At 32.2% G+C, this 19,758-nt stretch overlaps 1 protein-coding gene and 2 long non-coding RNA genes across 3 annotated transcripts; 1 reads left to right on the top strand and 2 right to left on the bottom strand.

The window, feature by feature from the left end:
- Positions 1 to 7,023: 7,023 nt before the first annotated feature.
- Positions 7,024 to 9,501, bottom strand: LOC101246675 (pollen-specific leucine-rich repeat extensin-like protein 3). Its single transcript, XM_004248856.5, has one exon. The coding sequence runs from the start codon at positions 9,274 to 9,276 to the stop codon at positions 7,144 to 7,146; it is 2,133 nt and encodes a 710-aa protein (XP_004248904.1). The 5' UTR covers positions 9,277 to 9,501; the 3' UTR covers positions 7,024 to 7,143.
- A 2,552-nt stretch (positions 9,502 to 12,053) lies between these two features.
- LOC109121310 (uncharacterized) lies at positions 12,054 to 14,113 on the top strand. The gene is made up of 2 exons (XR_002028711.3): positions 12,054 to 13,583; positions 13,668 to 14,113. It is a non-coding gene; the product is annotated as an uncharacterized lncRNA (long non-coding RNA).
- A 284-nt stretch (positions 14,114 to 14,397) lies between these two features.
- LOC138339060 (uncharacterized) lies at positions 14,398 to 17,105 on the bottom strand. The gene is made up of 3 exons (XR_011212088.1): positions 16,159 to 17,105; positions 15,149 to 16,069; positions 14,398 to 15,060 (listed from the first exon to the last, which is right to left on the bottom strand). It is a non-coding gene; the product is annotated as an uncharacterized lncRNA (long non-coding RNA).
- Positions 17,106 to 19,758: the final 2,653 nt, after the last annotated feature.

Here is a 19,758-nt window from a genome sequence, read left to right as displayed (position 1 = left end):
TTTTATTAATAAATATAATGTTAATTATAATTTATTAAAAAGACTTGTTATTAATAATTAATAAAAAAGGGGATAAACTAATAATGGATAATTAATATACCTAATTAACACACGGACAAACTAATAATGGAAAATGAAATACTTTATTAATTACATTAAATGTAGTTAGCTCATTTCGAAACTGTATACTAGCACGTTTTAAGGGATTTTAATTAAAATTTAATATTAGATTAACACGTCTTTAGGGATATCAAAAATTTTCAGATTAGCATCACTTTCTTATATATCTCTAGTTAGTTTAAATGATATTATTGTTTTGATTTAATTCCTTAAAAACTTTTATCAGGTTTTGACGATTATTTTCAGATTTGCAGATTATTTTCAGATTGGCATTTTGAAACCTACTTGCATCATCGTTGCAATTCATCTTATTTTTCAAATTTTCACGATTATTTTCAGATTTGCATCAACGTAGAAGTCATTTTCCCCAAAATTTTACGATTATTTTCATATTTGCATATTTCAGTTCATTTTTCTTAGTAACCTGATAAATTTTTGCGTTTGAAACAATTTGATTTGATCCGATGGAGAATATTATGTCAATATTAATTAAATATGGTGAAAAGTGAAATTCATCAGGTTGATTTTTAATTATGATTTGTTTCTTTTAATTATGAATTGTTGGTTTTAATTAATTTGACGTTTTTACATGTAGAACAGTGTTTGATTTTTTTGATTACTGTATTATCTTAAATACAGTTTGTATATTTTTTTTTGAATGAAACAGTAATGTTACGTATAACGTATTTGATTCCTGTTTCATTTTTGAATGAAGTTAGACGAAGTCTAAGTTTGTATTATTAGTGTATGAAAAGTATACGAAACGTGTATCAATTGTTTATCAAAGTCCTTTTTTAAAAAAAGAATTTTGTATTGAAATTGTATTGTATTTGTTTAATTGGAGTAGTTTGTAGGACAATGAATAATATATTAAATGTGTATAAAGTGTATGAATTATATGAACTGATTATAAACGGTCATCTTCTTCCCAAAAGTTTTTCAATTTAAACTTGTGGTAAAAATTTGACTCGGGGACTTTGTCAAAGTCTCTGAAATTTTCTGCAATCAATCTATTTGGGACAGATGGATCAGAAACAAAATCAGCAATTGATCTAGATTTTAGACCGGTTACAACAACCAACTCTTTTAAGTCAAAATATAACTCTGTACCATTTACATTGATAATGAACATGTCATCCCTGCCATGTTCAGATTTAAGAAGGAAAGTATGACACAACAATTGACATTGGATATTTATGTTATGTAAATCATAAAAAAATTCAAATGGGGCTTCTTGTAAAATTTGCTGAAACTTATCTTGACCGAGGAAGGTTAACAAATCAGCGAACACAATCATGTTGATACAGGAAGATAAATGTGTTTGACCCTTCTTCTCCTATAAAATTTGAAAAACTAAATTATTACTTTTTATATACTATAAAATTCCATAGAAAAAATCATATATACAATGCTATATTAAATTGACATTCAATTAATTCATACACAAATCATACAAATTATATACAAAATTCATACAATATTAATACATATTCGATGAACATTAATTCAATTCATAAAGAAATCATAAAAACTATATGCCTCAGTTCATACACAATTCATACAATATTAATACATGTTCGATTTTAAAAAAAAAACTAATTTGTAACTTTTAAACTACAAACTAATCTCATTTAGTATGAATACGTCAAATTCATAAATCAAAATCAAAAAATAAAATATACAGTTGCAATACTTATTATAAAAGTCAAAATTATAGGATACACAACATTAATACATCATTCATATACATATATTTTACTGGACAAGAATATCATTTCATACATATATGATACAAATGTAATACATAATGCATACATCTTGTATTGATAATGACCAATTATTTCATACACAAAATCATACAAAATTAATACATTTACTATGCATCAAATCATATACTGATATATTCAAATTATATCATATACAAAACATACAACACTAAATAATTCAATATTCATATATAATTATAATATATAATAATAAAAACTCAACTCATACATAAATTATACAAATTTCATGTAGTATATTATTAACAAATAAAATCAAAAATTAAATACACTAACACAACACATTGTAATCCAAATTTAAAATAATTTTTTTACCGACTTTTTTAAACTTATTTAATTGAATAAATTTTAATAATATAGTTTAATATTAGTTAATCATTTTTCCTTTTAAATTATACTAGCAACTGCCTATATTAAAGCGTCATATTCTAGTAGGTGTAGTATAGATCATTTAAGGATCATGATATCAATCCGTATATACCTTATTATTGTTGAAGTGTACATATCGTTGTTACAATATGCACCAAGCACATGAACAAGTATCAACTATCTTAATTATCTATATATTTTGATCGATAGTGACTGTACTCAATTATTCAAATTTTACAATGGTAACAAAGTACAAATTGCTACTTTTTCAATGTCAGCATGATATATTTTGACAATTCTTTAACGTGTTATTTAGTGAAGTGTACATTACTTGCCTTAGTTATAGTTTGATTATGCATAGGTTATTTATCATGCCTTAAGGCATTGCAAACTATATGTGTGAGGAAAATTCACAGTTTTAGTGTGTGTGGGGGTGGGGGATATAAAAATAAATTTTTTGGAAAAAATTGCATTCTAATGCATACATTAAAATCATTGCATTACCATAAATTTTCATATATTAATTATACATACCTTAATACAAAACGAGTGAACTCAATAATAAACAGTAATAAACAGTGTAGAAAATATATGTCATCGATATAAGATCATGCATAAATTTGATAATTGACCTTACATTGACCAAAATATTGGGGTCCAAAATAAACAACACATTCACATCTAGTAGCTTAGTTACAAAAAGATAATTAGTCTAATCTATCTAAGATTTGTTGTTGTTCATACATGTGGTTCTCTTGTGACCGAATCTCTTACAAATTAAACATTTGTTCCTCCTCTTGCTTTTGAAATTCTCGTCGACACCCTTGACACGTTTTCTTTTCTTCCTTCCAAGCTTGGTATCAATAATGGATGGAATAATATTGACGCTTAGTAATTCTTCTGGCACACTCCATTTCGATTCGATAGGGACAACATTAATAGATTCAAAGCATGTAAGGAGGTATGTTTCAGCTTTATATAAAGGCGAAGAATATTCATGGATGCTTATGTCATACTCATCTCCATGCTTCGATCTTAAAGCAGTCATTGCGTGAGTAAACGGTATCTTGACCAAATCATATTCCCTACAAGAACATGACTTTTTTAATAGGTTAACAATGGAAGTAGAACTTGAACCAAACACGATGAATTGATTTCCATACCCATTTATGTTCTCTAAGTATAAGGAGTCACCCTCGATCAATTTTTTCTTGCGACTCTTTCGGCAGCCGTCACCATATTAATTATTACCCTTTGATTTAAGGTTATATGCATGTCTCTTCCTATACAATTATTCAAATCTCTTAGCTATTGAATTAAATATGGATGCAATGGGGTACTCTCTCTCATCTATCAACATAGCGTTAAGTGGCTCGACAATATTTGTGGTCATCACATCATACCTGTTGCATGGGAAATATGCTTTGCTCCATTTTTCAAAACCAACATCATGCTCAAGGACAAAAGCTTCCTCGGGGAATTTATCCTTGAACTCCACAAAATGATCGTTGAACTCCTCCAAAGTATATGTCTTTGCTGTGTTGTAGTATAGATAGAAGGAATCTCCACATTGGTGATTTACCCGAAGATTTTCAGCAAGGTGCCTCATGCAACATCTATGATTAGCATGATTGCGAACCTTTGAAATACCGTTGACAATGCTCTTGTGTCTATCAAAAATAAAACATAAATCTGATTCATTGACCACAATATCCTTCAACTTTTTAAAGAAGAACATCTAAGATGCTCCGTTCTCTTTTTCCACGACATAAAAGGCAATTGGATAAACACGATTCTCCGTATATAGTGCAACAACACTCAACAATACTCCCTTGTATTTACCATGTAAATGAGTGTCATCGATCGCAATTACCTTTCTCATGTGAGAAATTCTCTAATGCAAGTACCAAAAGCTAAGAAGTAATACATAAATATCTATGGGTATCCTTGCTTACCATGATGGAATAGCTAGAACCAACATTAAGAGTGTCGAACATATATGAAAAGGCTGATAAGCATGAATATTTGTGCTCTGTTGTCCCTCGAACCATTTCCTTGGCAGCCACACCACCCTTCCAACATTTTCAATATCTTGTACTACAACGAAAAATATTTAAAACGGTCATATGAATCTCTTTAACATTTGGACCCTTGCCATCGTGATAAATATTCATACAGATTGACGCAATAACTTTGGTCGAGAGTTTCTGTAACTGTATATGGCATGTTCAACACCACAACTATGATCGCCAATATATTTGTAGATATAAGTCTATGCGAGCACTCATATTTTTTTGTCCGCATCATCCACGCACAAATATGAGACACATTTCACTTTTAAGTATTACTACAACTCTTTACTGTAGCAAAATCAAAAGATTTTCTCGCTACTGCTTCGGTTAATAACAATTGAAGCTCACTCTTTGAACTGAATGTTTGATTCATGTAAAAATTAGTTCCATCTGAGAAAATATAGCTGGGTTGTGATCTCAATTCCAAATCTGCCTCATCTTCCTCGAACGGTTCAAAATCTTCCACATCTACTGGATGATCTTCAACATCCAATGATTTATCATTCTCTTCATTGAATCATCACCCAAGTTGTCATTTGATTGATCACAAAATTTCTCATTTGGTTGATCACCCAAGTTCTCATTTTCAACTGAGTCGTTGTTAAAAGAATTCATTGTTCAGTTGGAGAACTCGCAATGATATTTATCCTCAACATAGGCCTAGAGCCATCAACATCAACATCCATCATGTACAAGCTCACATGCCTATCATCATTTATGAATGTGGGATGTATTTTTTCCCCTCCCGTTCATTTGATAGCTTATCACCAAGTTGTCTAGCTCGTAAGATAACTCACTGCCTATATTACTCTCGCAATCATATCGTCATATGAATCAATGCGACACAAGGCAATAAGAAATAAGTCTTACTAAAAGATTTCCATAACCAGCTTTTGGGAGTCTCCTCCAATACTCCCATATAGCCACCAACAACAACAACATATTCAGCTACTGCCATATATAGACTACATTGATAGATACTAGTTATGATATTGTTATCTAGTGGTCGATGACTGGTCCGAAATTCGTAAAAATGCGAATGAACGAGAATGAGTTCAGATCAAGCTCGAAATGGATAAAATGTATTTATTGTCCTTCAAAACAACTAAAGACAATCTAAAAAATGAGTTATGAAGTGATTTTGGAAGATTTTTGCAAGCTTTAAGAATGATGGGAAATTTTTTTCTTTGAAGTTATTTGAAAGAAAATGATGTAAAAATGGAAGCAATGACTAGATCACTAGAATGATTTCATTTGTGAAAGCTAAAATATCATCAAAAAAGCCGCAAAAAGGGGAACATTTTGTTTCTTCGTCGAGAGCTTTTCTCCACTAAAACTTTTTAATAAATGAAAAAATAAAAAACAATTCCACATTTGTGTTGGATGAGTAGAGACCAAAGTGTAGTATCAACAATTTGAGAGTAGGGTGTTGTACGTTTTGGAAGAATATTGAGTGATGTATATAATGGTGTCTAAAGTACCAAATTTTTAAGACTTTTGTCTAAATGTTCAATTAAGTTTGAAGAGTGGATATTTTGGCAACTCTCCCTAGTTAGTGATTAACCATGATGCAAGTAGAATGTAACAAATTCGAGTACTTTCGTGCTAGAACTTGCTGAATGTTGTTGTGTGCATGACAATTAGCTGGATGATTGAAATTCGGTGAAATACAATTATTTGACTTTATGTGAGATTATGGACAAGAAAAATTCGTAACTTGATTATGTGTGATATTTTAATAATAAATTTTTTCGATTAATAGGTTCTCCACCCCTCAAAAGATTGCCTAATCTGCAAACAATCTTTTTTAAGAGTATTGTTATTTTCTTCATTGTATTTACAGCATTATTATTAGATAAAATTCGTAAAGCAAAAATTCAAGGTTAAAAACTTTAGTGCAGGTAAAAATTTATTAGGTGAATTCTTTTCATCTGTTCAAATTTTGATGAAAGATTTATTATCGATAATTACTATGTCGGATTATAGTTGAGTGTACTCAAATTGGCACGAACAACATATTGTAAGAAAAAAAGACAAAATTAAAGTTAAATTTTTTTTTCATCAACATTTTTAAGTAAAAAATATCATGAAACGTTTTCATTTGTTTTACTTCTCTTACAAAAACATTTTTTTTATTTTTGGTATAAAAGGACTCAAATATAAGGATAGGTAACAAATCCGTGAAAAACTTCGGAGATTAATAGTCCTTTTATATTTGAGAAATTAAAGACAATGCATTAACATGAAATGGAAGTAATAGTCATTCAGCTCAAAATGTTACCAATATTGATTATTTTATGCTCCTATCATATTTAAAATGGACAAGTACTTGCCATCTCATTACTATCTTTGATGGTAAAATTTGATTCTTTTGTTAAATGTTACATTTCAACTTTACTATATATGATGATTGAAGTATTTCTTTTATTGTGCTTGATTATTATACTCACTTTCTAAATATACAAAAAAAAAGGAGTTGATTCGTTTTTGACAAGTGAATTTGAGCTTATTTCTTTTGAGAAGTGCATTAGTTCATATAGTATGTAGAAAAGAAAACGTATAAAAGCATGTCCAAAATGTAGCATATACTTAAAAGTTAAGTGAACATATTTTGTGGAATTAGAACATCCATGATCATCCAAATACAAGAAAGTGCAATGATAAAAGAAGATAATCGATAACTAAGAACAATAAACTTTCTTTAATTTTGCATGTTTAAATGTGGACGTGTACATATTTCTTTGAACTAATAATATTTTGTTAAGATAAAAAGGAGAAATAATAGTGACGCATCCCTCTTAGTAACCAGGGAAAATTGGTGGAGGTGGTGAGGCATAAATTGAGCCCAAGTTTGGAGGAAGGACAACATCCTCGAATACAGGTGGAGGGGGAGATGCCAAAGGAGCAGGAGGTGGTGATTGAACAGGTTTGGGTGGAGGAGGAGAAAAGACGGGAGGAGGAGGAGGTGATGAGACTGGTGGTGGTGGGGAATGAACTGGAGGTGGCACTGGTTTTGGACTTGGAACTGGAGGTGGAGGTGATGAGACTGGTGGTGGTGGGGAATGAACTGGAGGTGGCATTGGTTTTGGACTTGGCACTGGAGGTGGAGGTGATGATATTGGTGGTGGTGGGGAATGGACTGGAGGTGGAGGTGATGAAGTCGGTGGTGGTGGGGAGTGGACTGGAGGTGGAGGTGATGGTACTGGTGGTGGTGGGGAATGGACAGGAGGTGGAGGTGATGAAGTCGGTGGTGGAGGGGAGTGAACTGGAGGTGGAGGTGATGATACTGGTGGTGGTGGGGAATGAACTGGAGGTGGGGGTGATGAAGCTGGTGGTGGTGGGGAATGGACGGGAGGGGGCATTGGTTTTGGACTTGGAACCGGAGGTGGAGGTGATGACACTGGTGGTGGTGGAGAGTGAACTGGAGGGGGCATTGGTTTTGGGCTTGGCACTGATGGTGGAGGTGATGACACTGGTAGTGGTGGAGAGTGGACGGGAGGTGGCATTGGTTTGGGACTTGGCACGGGAGTTGGTGGGGGCTGAACTGGAGAAGGTTTTGGTTTTGGACTTGGCACTGGGGGTGGAGGTGATGCCACGGGTGTTGGTGGGGACTGAACTGGTGGTGACTTTGGTTTTGGACTTGGTACATGTTTGGGTGGGTTAGTCTTTGGTGGTTTAGGGGTTGAAGGGGTTTTCTTGGGTGGCATAGGGGTTTTTGGGTCCTTTGGGGCTGGTCCTTCACCGTTAGATCTACATTTATCTTTACTACAATCTACAATTTTACTTAAAACAGATTGACAATCTTTCTCACTCCTCTGGCCTGGTTTTCCTTTTAGACAATTTTCCTTATCATCTAACACTGGATTTCTTGGAAGTGGTGGTGCACAACCTTCATCCAAGTTTTCAAAATAATTGTAAGAGAATGTAAAATTAGCCAAATTTGGTAAGGTACAAATAGCCTTTGGAATTTCTCCTCTAAACATGTTAGATGCAATATCAAGTACTTCCACTTTTTGCATCAATTCCAAACCTCTAGGCAAGGATCCTACGAATTTATTTTTGCTAATGTCAAACACCTTTAGGCTCTTGAGCTTAGATATCTCTTCGGTCACACAACCAGAGAGATTGTTATTTGTGAAAACAAGCTCATCTAATGTGTTCTCCATTTTACCAATACTATGAGGAATGCAACCGTGGAACCTATTGTTCGCCAAAACCACCACAGAGGCATTAGAATTTCCAATATTTGGAGGTATAGTGGAAACAAATCGGTTATTGTTTAAGAAGATGGCATCAAGATTCTTATCGAATAGTTCAGAAGGAACTGGCCCTTCAAAATCATTAAACCTAATATCAAGGAAGTTAAGTTTAGGCAACTCCAAGACAATCTTAGGAAATGGCCCTACAAAACGGTTATTACTAAAATCAATCTCGTCTAAAAGCTTAAGATTGTTAATACTCTTAGGGATTATTCCACAAAATCTATTAGAATTGATATGAACAAGACTAACATCAGCTAGGAAACCAATCTCCACGGGAAGATGCCCCGCGATGTCTGCGTTATTAAGATCAATCCCAGCAACAACATTGATGTTAGGATCATCAAGTGCTTTATCACAAAAGACACCATTATATGCACAAACATTAGCACCCTCCCAATTACTAGTGAATTTTGAAGGATCTGAGTAAATCGCCTTCTTCCATGCTTGAAGAGCAATGTAAGCCCTCTTAAGCCTAGGATTTTCAAATTTCAAGTCAATATTCTTCTCATATTCAACTATATTAGGAAGATCACCAGTACCAGAAATGAGTTGTCGACGCGCAATGGAAGCTACTTCATCATTAGTTAATGCATAGGAAGATGATACAAGATTGAGAAGAATAAGAAGAAAAAAGCAACCTAAGGCCTTTATGTTTGGAGGAACTGTCATATTCTCTTTTTTTTTTTTGTGAAGACCCCCTAAGTGAGACCCAAGACTGCTTATAGAATCTTGTTGACAAGGAAAATGGATGGTGTTATATGGAGGTAAAAGAAGGATGGTTCAAGGTTGAGAGTTTGTTGATGTTTTCTAAATTAACCTCACACAATATTAGAGGGTCTAAACAATTCATACACAAACTTTGAGGAGAAACCATTGTTGATAACCATATTTTAACCTATTGAAAGGGGAAATCACCAATAATATATATATATATATATATATATATATATATATATATATATATTATTTTATTATTCTTTACCGTCTAAAACTAATGGACATTGTATTAGTTATAATATTTTCTTATTTAATTCATCACAACTTAGAAATGTTTGACTTCACAGTCACTATATCGAAAATGATCCAGTGTTGCTAAATATGTTTTTTTTAGAGACAATTAACGGATTATAGTGTGCATAACAGTTTGGTAATGCGTTACTGTTTTAAGTCAATGTTTACTCTAAGGAGTCCATGCATTATTGTTTTTTTTTCTTTGTCTCTTTTTCACCTCTAAGGTACTAGTTCGATTAATAATAAGTTTGAACATAATTTTAATTTGTACAGAAATATTTACGATCAAGGGCGAATATAGGGGGTCGTCAGGTGTTCATCCAAAATTTTGAGCAAGAAAATTACACCGTATATTTATCTTATATATATATGGACGGGTGCATTATAATACCAAAACTATTCCTCGAAGCGCATATAGTTCAACAAATATGAGAAAATAGAGTAGTATATACAAGTATACTTTCTCAATTTATTTTATTTCACTTTTAATCTATTTCAAAAAGTGACATTACTTCTGTATTTTGGAAATTGTATATTAGTATTATGTATTTTACTTCAAATATTTTACTCTTAATGACATGACTTGTTAAGTGGGATCAATAGTTGATATATGTTATTTTAAGTTAGATTTGATGTTTTGATGATTTAATAAATTTATGGATCTAACAAGGGACCTGGTCGATGAAAGACTGCGTACATGAAAAAGACGAAAGACAACTGTTGAAAAGTTGTGTCTACAAGGAAGAACACTGCTCATACTCAACAAAGGTCCGGATGGGATGTTGAAGCTAGCGTCTTTGTTGTATTTAGAGTTTTGTGTCTTGTGTTCTTATATTGCAAAACTACTCCTAAGTTATAAATGATAGTGGATCGGTTGCTTGTCTAAGTCTTTCGGTTGAGTCAAATTAACTAGAGTTAGTTAGTCAAATCATTTATGTTTTAGTCAATCCTCTTTACATCATTGTTTGGATGTTCTCTTGGGTAGAGTTGCCTAGGAGTTTCAACTAGAGTTAGTTGATGTACGGTGCAACAAAGCTGCTGCTTGTTTAAATTCCTATCTTTGAGATATGTAGTTGGTGGTTAGAGTTAGCCTTGTTGGTTAGTTGACGTTTAGATCAAGTAGAGTTAGTTGGTTTAGTGTGCAATAGAGTTATTGGTTAGTTCTTTCACCGTAGAGTTGCTATAATAAGAGAGAAGGGATTAAAGAGTTTTAATTCCTAGGTTATGAGAGTTTGTAATCTGAAGCTTTGCTCCATTTTGAGTGAAATGGAGTCTGGTTATAAATCATGTGAGTACAGATTGTGGTTTTCACCTACCTTGAGCAAGGAGGTTTTCATGTAAAAATTTCGTGTCTGATTTACTTTGAGCTATTTATTTTCTGCACTATTGTTCTGTTGAGGGACTAGGTGCAATGATTACTAACGGACGCATCTATTCTATCAATAAAAAAGTTTTTCTTTTTTTAAAAAAAAATAAATTATACAGGAAGCATAAAAAATGAAAAAAAATTACAAAGTGAAGAATTGTGACATTGTGAGCCTATCAAGACCAACAAGAGTAGTATATTAGAAAAACTTATAATGGCCTAATGGGCATACAATGAATAATAAAGTTGTCAATTTCAAACATTGATAAAATTACATGGTAGGCATTAATTCGTTATCATATTATTGTTTAAAGAAGAAGAGACAGTACATGATACCACATGCATGATAAACCCCTGACCCATACCATATTATATACTATTTTGGAAGTGACTTGATAGATTTAATTTACATGAAAATTAATAAAGAGATGTGCATGTAATGTTGTATTTTGTTTCAATGATTTGGCCAAACCATTGTTCAAGCATAAGACTCTTCTTCATTGATGGTTGCCAACACTTTAGGAATTGGACGCTTCACCACATATGTTGAATTTGAAGGACAAACTTCTGTTGCAATAATAAGTAATAATCTACTACTAATAATAATTATCTTAGCCATAATACTAATTAAGGAATTAAATAAGAAGAGTAACGAGAAATAAATAATACATATGAGTTGTTGTAATACATAAAGTTTGATGAACTTATATATAGTAGCACTGCGTAACGTGTTCAATACGTACGTAGTGTAACGTGCCGCTTCCTTTTTGTATTAATTGACTGAAAAAGACCAGAAAACCTGTATTAACCATGACAAATTATTACAATTGGATATGATTTCATTATTGACCTTATCGGAGGTAAGCCAAAACTTTTTTTTTTGGTTTCTCACTCGGTGTCGGAGCCTACATTTGAGCTAAGACTAAATCCAAATTGTGCTTTGCATGGCCCATCAGGGGTGACACTCCCAACCATATTTTCTCATCAGACCTGGGGTTCGAATCCGAGATCTCTAGTTAAGGATGAAGCACTTCCATCAGTGTGTCACAACCCATGTTGACAGGTAATTAAGCCTAAACATACTCATCTGTCTCGTGATACTTTTCATTTTTCGACAATCAAAACTGTTTAAGTTTGACCGAGAATTTGCGCATGAAAAAAAATCTTCAAATTTTTTAAATGAAATTTATATATATATTTGTAGATTACGTTAAAAGTATTATAAGTTACAATAATTAATTTCAAATTATTTAAAAGATCAATGAAATACTTATGGTCAAAGATAGACTTAATTAAATTTTAAAATTCAAAAAATAACATATAAAATATGACGGAAGAAGAAATTACGTTCATACTAATTCAAACTACATTATTGTCTCATAAAGATGAAATTCATTGAATTAAATTGATCATCTTTGATTGTAAAAGAAGTATGTGGAGCTTTGTATATCTAGAAGTACAAGAATATTGTTGATTTGCTCATATGACTATAGATCAAACCTTTCGATTACAATATGATGATTAATTGTTCACGACAATAAACTTAATTTTAATTATTGAGCTATGACACAAGAATGTTGATTTGTTTTCATTATGATCTAGATGTCTAAATCTAAATATAAATTTAAATGATTAAGATATAATGATGATTGTGATAAAAAAGATGGTTAGTGATGATGACTGATGATCGTGAATCGCTCATAATGAATATCATCCACACAACTGATACCTCTTAATAATTTTAAAACTCTCTTCTAAATTTTAATGATTAAGACCTATTCTTAATGATATATATTAAACATATTTATGAGCAAATATTTTTTTAAATTCCATTTCTATATATTTTGATGAATAAATTAAAACATTCAAATAACTCCAACAACGTTTGCTGCCCCTGTTTAGTTTGGGACTAAAAAGTTGTGGTTGAAATCTTGTGTTATCTTGACCTGCCTCAAGACTTATCCAGATTAAGCAGGGGACCAGAGTCCATAGCCCAATTGGCATTTGCAGCATAAAGTATTAATTAGTGTTTGATAGTTGGTTATAGTTATATATGTATTAATGAAAAAGAGACAGATTTAGCTCTGAATTTTAATAAAAAGTGTGTATATATCCTCCGTTATACTATGCGTACACGTATATTGCTACAATTCAATTAGTGGTACATATATAACCTTGTCACTAACGGATCCATATTTTATAACACGTGTCATGATCCTAATACTATCCGTTTCATCCCTTTTTTAACCTATAACCCGCCCCATAACCCATTAAAAGAAGGGATCCCTTAAAAGAATCCTAAATACACACCTTAATTGAAACACCTAAAGAAAAATCCGCCGTCTTCGTCTGATTCAAGTTCGTCTTCATCGCGATGATCATAATTTCAAATTTCATCTATCATGTGTTGGTCATAATTTTCTATTTCATCTACCTGTCGACTCCTTTAATTCAGACCTAAAATCATGTCTGAAAGTTCATGTGGTTCAATTAGTAACTCCATGACTATGACTTATTTTTGTGGTGAATTGACTCGTTGTTTCACTTCAAGGACTCCATTGAACCTGAAAGAAGATTTTATAGATGTTCTATCCCTAAGGTACATTTTTCACCTAACAGGAAATGAATATGATTTGTGATTGTATTTTGGTGCTCATGATTTCTTCTCTGTTATTTTTATTAGATTGAAAATTGTGGATTTTGGAGGTGGGAAGACAGTTCTTCAGAAAATTCTTCTATTGAAGCCAATTTATTGAAGTTTAAATTGCAAGTTGCTAAGTTGAAAATGGAGAATTTGAGAGAATCATTGAATGCGGTTAAGATTGAAAGAGACAATTTGAAGAAAAAATTGAAGAATTTAGAGAGTTTAAACTACTTCGAGGTGAATAAATCAAGAAATTTGGAAGCTAAAGTGTCGAAGTTGAACATGTTGTTCATATTGCCATTTACTGTGTTTGTGGTATTTGTTGTTGCAATTTTCAAGTGTTAGTCATTTCAATTGTTTCTTATGTATTAGTGATAGTGAATCTTATGCTTGAATATTGATCATTATTTTCAAGTGTTGCTTCAAACTTATTGTAAATTTCAAGTGTTGGATTTGAAACATTATTTTGTGTCTTTTGCCTTGAAGATTGTAGTATTTTGTTGTGTTATATTAGTCTTTACGTTGAAGATGGATAAAGTTTGTGGTATTGCCACTATGTTTTTCTTGAATAAATGTTTCATATCTTAACTCATTGTTTCCATAAATTAGAAAGTAAAAGCAACATTGGAAAGGTATATAACAAAATAAGAATAAAGAGCAATGGAAAGAAACATAACAAAACAACTTAAGAAAAGTGCAACTCATCTCAAATCACAAACTGCATACTACATTAACAAAACACAATAGATATAAGACATTATATATAACATTCACTTGGTCATATATAAGTAAAACGATAGTTAGTTTTAGCTGATACGCTCAGTCTATACAAAAACTAAAAGTGAACCAAAACTACAACTATAAGTTTAAGGCACCATCCTACACAAAACATACCAAAAAAATAAGTTTAGCCTTAACATCATTTAAGGCACCAACCTACACAAACAGTAGCAAAAACTGCACCAACATATACAAAACAGTACCAACACAATAGCATCATCCCCTTTTTGGCCTCAACTTCTGTAGCTGATTTGTAGTAACTGCATCCTGCCCATTCCAAGTTAAGCCAGTTGGTGCTATGGGGAGATTTGTAGGTTCACTAACACAAAATTTGTCACCTATGAAGCCTATTACTCTACTCCCAATTGGTTCTTGTGGGTTCGGTCTCTTTCTCAATCTTGATAGAAAAGATTTTTCTGAGATTGTCCTTGGCCTTAGCCTAGGGTCATCATCATCATCCTCCGCTACTGGAAAATAGCTGCTAGAAGAAGCACATTCAAACTGACTTTCTTGTGTTGGTTGTGGGGTTGTGCAGTTGATGTCTTCCTCATAAGCTTCATCTTCATATTCATCAACTAAATCTCTCCTAGGCTGCCTCTTTTTTCCCTTGCCAATTTTTTTCTTCCTTAGCAGGTTGTTTCCTCTGTTTTGCCTTATTAATCATAATAGAAGATATAGAATTAAATAGTGAAATAGAATAAGTATTTAATACAATTAAAGATTAAAGAGAAATGAAATACCTTTTCACATCCTCTTGCATTATGATTGTGTTCTCCACAATTACTACATGTCATCACTTTTCCTTTTCTTGTTTGCTTCCATACTCCTTGCCTGTTAACAACATCATTCTTTTCTCTTTCCCTCATTAGCTTAGGTCTACCAACAAGCTTGACCAATTCTTGTGGTTCAATAGCATGAAAAAGTTTGGATTTTCAGAATGGTTCTCCCATAACAGATTGTAATTTGTGTTTGTAAACTGCCAAGGCTGCCTCTTTACTATAATAAGAATGAATTTCCTTTTTTGTATCATTTTCTTGTGCTCCATGGGCTTAATTGCATGTGGGCATGGAATTCCAGTCATATCCCATGTTCTTCATATGCATTTTTTCTCTCTTAAGTTGACAATGTGTCTATCTGCACCTTCAGTGACCTCATAGCCATTATCCTCATTACCACTCACCTTACAAACCTTGAAAATCTCCAAATACTCATTAAACAACAAGTCACTTTTGGGAATAAATCCATCATCTTTCCACTTCATCACAACAATCTCTTTTGCTGCCAACCTCTCCATTATTTTGACCCTAATGTCTTTCAACATTTCAATTATTGGCTTGTACCTTGCTTCAAGTATTCAGGCATTGAATGATTCAGTAAAGTTATTGTCCACAGCTTGATTTTTGCACATTATCTAAATAGGCTCTGCACCATGCTTTTGGAGGATACTTGTCTATTAAATCTTGTCCAGCCTCTCCATTAACTTTCTTGATCTCTTGAAGTTGGTCCTCAAGCTCCTCTGTAAATGATGACCATGCAACCCACCATAGCAACTTTTTCAGCTCACCTTTGCCCCATCTTCTGCACCAATTTGCCTCAATATGCATTGCACAGTATCTCTGATGTGCTTAAGGTAAGATTGTCATTACTGCTTCAAGCAGCCCCTAAGTATCAAATTAAGGCAACTAAAATTAATAAAGAAAACAGTGTCAAGAAAAGGTAATTAAATTGCAAATCACTAGTATAATATTACCTTCTGCATATCTAATATGAATGTCAGTCCTTCACCATTTTGAAGCTCAAGGGAATGTTGCAAATGTTGCATAAACCATGTCCAAGTCCTCTTAGTCTCTTTATCTACCACAGCCCAAACTAGAGGGCAGAAAGATTTATTACTGTCTTGACCAATAGCACACAATACTTGTCACTTAGCCTTCCTTTAAGGAATGTACCATCTAACCCAATCGGTGGTCTTAACCCAGACTTAAAACCCAACTTCATTGCCTTGAAACAGATATACATCCTAAGAAATTTTCTCTTACCATTAGATTGTGCCTCTTTAGATAAATCTATTACAATGTCAGACCCTGGATTACAACTTCTCAATTCAGTTTCATAACCCTCTACTTTATTGTAAAAGTCTACAAAGCTACCTTCTAAACTCTCCAATATCTCTTTTTCGTCTCTCTTGCACTCCGCTTCACTAATATTGAGCTCAAAAACTCTATGTAAATCAGCCTTCATTTGTTTGACCTTGTACGTGGGGTCACTTTGCAATTTGTCCTTGAAATACAAGGTTATTGTGGAGTAATCTACTGCAGGGTTATCATATGATTTTCCACATTCTATATGATCTACAAGTGTTTTGACACTAACACCAGGATTAATCATATCCCCAGAAATAAGAAGTAAAAAAGGACAGCCATCAGCAGCACATGTGTACCTCAATTTGTTTTTATCACTCTTCACCACAACAAGTTCTACCTTCTTAGTTAAAGCATAAAGTTTACAAAACTTTTTTGCTTCAGCTATGTCTTTGAAGGTCATACCCTTAACATGCTCCTTATAATCTTGCAAACTATCAGTTATATTTCTCTTTTTTTAGTGACGGAATTTTCTAATTCTTCTGTGTCATAATCCGAACTCAATATCATTCCATTATTACTGTCATCATCATTTTCACTACAATATGTACCCTCATTAATAATTGGTGCAAGTAAAAATGACTCGTCATGCATCAAAATATCAGTTAGATTAACAGACAATTCACACTCATCCGTAGCAAACAAGTGAATTGATTTATACTCACTAGATATAAAAGATACTAAGGGCCTAACCCTCTCATCACCTAATATTTCAAAATATTTTTCGGTTAAAGCAAGAACAATAAGTTCTTGCACACCCACAAACCAAACTTATTTGTGCTCATTAATTAAGTCTAAAAAAGATGTAAAGTCAGGATCATACCCTTTCCAATAAGTCACACTTTCTCTATCATAGTGTGGTTCTGGACTAGTTAGACACTCACCATCATGATAAAAGTAAATTATAACTTCAACCATTTTAATGACCTAGAAAGAGTTATGAAATAAGATAAGCAACAGTAAGGATAAGATAGTTAGATGAAATAACAGTGCGTTGTTCAACTATTTTCGACTACTCTTTAAACAAGTGTTTATTTTTTATGTAAAAAAAAATACATAGTTCATCAAAATTTACAAATTGTGCAAATTTAGTATAATCGTTATCATGGTATCTACATCATTTAAAGAAAATTACAATTTAAAGATATTGTGTTTCAATAACAATTCCATTCTAACATTGCATTGCTCAAAAGTAAACTAATGATTTTTTTAAGTTAAGTTACATTAGTTAAGTTAGTTAATCACATACAGTAAGTTAGTTAGTCACATATAATAAGTTAGTTATTCATATACATCAAGTAAGTCACATTAGTTCAGTTAGTTAATCGCATATAGTAAGTTAGTCACAGTAAATATGTTAAGAAAGCCATACTAGTTAAGTAAGTCACACAATAACCTGCACAGACAAATCCCAATTTTATGTCAAAGTTAGAATCTTTAATACAAGGGAAGGAATTTCATTTTTTTAAAAATTCAAAAGCAAGCTATATAGGCATTGGCAATTTAACTTTTTTCACATAATCAAATCTGTCACTAAGATTTTTCTTTATTATGTCATTATTCATAAGATGAGTGGAATTGATAATTTAAAAATTAGCATCCCAAACTATAAATTATAAGCCCTCAATCTAACTTTACATATACAAAAAAATCTTTACAGTTTTGATTTTTTCTCTAAACTATGAAAAGCCTTAAAAACTAAGTACAAACAAGTCCCAAATTTTTATTCTCTAATTGACTAAAAGTGGTCCACAACAAAAAATTCCTAAAAAAAAACTAAAATGATATGTAAATATGAATACAAGATAAAGAGATTCCCACAAAACATAAAATGGTAGGTAGACATAAATACATGATAAATTGGTGGTAGGGCATGAATACAAACAAATATTTCTTTAATACTTTACCAAACCAACAAATAAAAAATAATATTTTCAAGAAAACGTGAACTTCATTTCTGGAACGTATGCTTCACTAAAACCTAGGACGAATTACACTATAAAATGCATATTATACAAAATAAAGAAAGAAACAACAAGGAAAAAAAGCAACAACAGATAGATTTGACGAAAATCAAAAGGTAGGAAAACTTCGAAATTGAATGGGTACCTTTAACGAGCAAACGATTAATTAGACAGAAACAAGTTCGAATCTAGGAAGACAAAGTGAAATCGCAGCGAAGATGATCGATGACTAGGGTTTTGGTTTGTGAATCGTGGTGGAGACGACTAGGGTTTTGCGTGAAAAGCAATGGATCTTTCTTCGAGTGTTTAGATTATGGTGTGTGTTTAGGATTCTTTCAATGGGTTATGGGGCGGGTTATGGTTATGGGTTAAAAAAGGGATGAATGGGTAGTATAATAGGATCATGACACGTGTTATAAAATATGAGTTCTATAGTGACAAGGTTATATATGTACTACTAATTGAACGATAGGGATATACGTGTGCGCATAGTATAATGGAGGGTATATACTCACCTTTTATTGAAGTTCAAGGGTAAATCCATCTCTTTTCCCATGTATTAATAATACGTGGATTAGTTATGAGAAAATTAATTTTATTATTTTATTCAAGGATCAATTATGTAAAATGTATTTATGAAAAATTCATCCAAATACACAAGTTATTTGATTATATTCTCTAAAGTTCTTTATCATTTGAAAAAATTACAAACATCCCTACTTTACGGAGTTCGAAACTTAAATAAGACACACAAAAATAAAAGTAATCGAAATAAGCCACTATTTTAAATATGGGAGACATGGAAATTTGAGAATGTCCTAACATTTTTCGTCTTTTCAGACTGTGAGAACTGACCAAAATAATTATCTAGTTCATAACTTGGAGCAATATTCCTATCTTGTTGGAGTACCGCTAGAAAATATATAATAATAATATTTGGAATAATAATAAATAATATAAATTAATAAATTATTGATCAATTGAAATAATAATAATCAAAATATAATTATTGAGCATTATCAGTCACATTTATTGATAGTTTCGTTTAAATTAAAATCATATCGATTGGTAAGAATATTTTGATAATGAGTCATGTTAGAAAAATCGGTAGATTCACTTATAGGAAATCCATCAACACTATTCTGATTTTCTAATTGGGAATGGACATCGACCGATAAAGTAGAACATTGTTGGCTAGTCTTAGGGTCCTTTCTAACATAGATTTCAAGTATTGTTAACTTGATT

Source organism: Solanum lycopersicum, chromosome 10 (assembly GCF_036512215.1).
Source record: "Solanum lycopersicum chromosome 10, SLM_r2.1".
Classification (NCBI taxonomy): domain Eukaryota; kingdom Viridiplantae; phylum Streptophyta; class Magnoliopsida; order Solanales; family Solanaceae; genus Solanum; species Solanum lycopersicum.
This window is presented reverse-complemented; position numbering and strand designations above follow the sequence as displayed.

What these genes read in the sequence shown, in the direction of transcription:
- LOC101246675 (XM_004248856.5), bottom strand. Translation starts at nt 9,276, where the DNA reads ATGACAGTTCCTCCAAACATAAAGGCCTTAGGTTGCTTTTTTCTTCTT.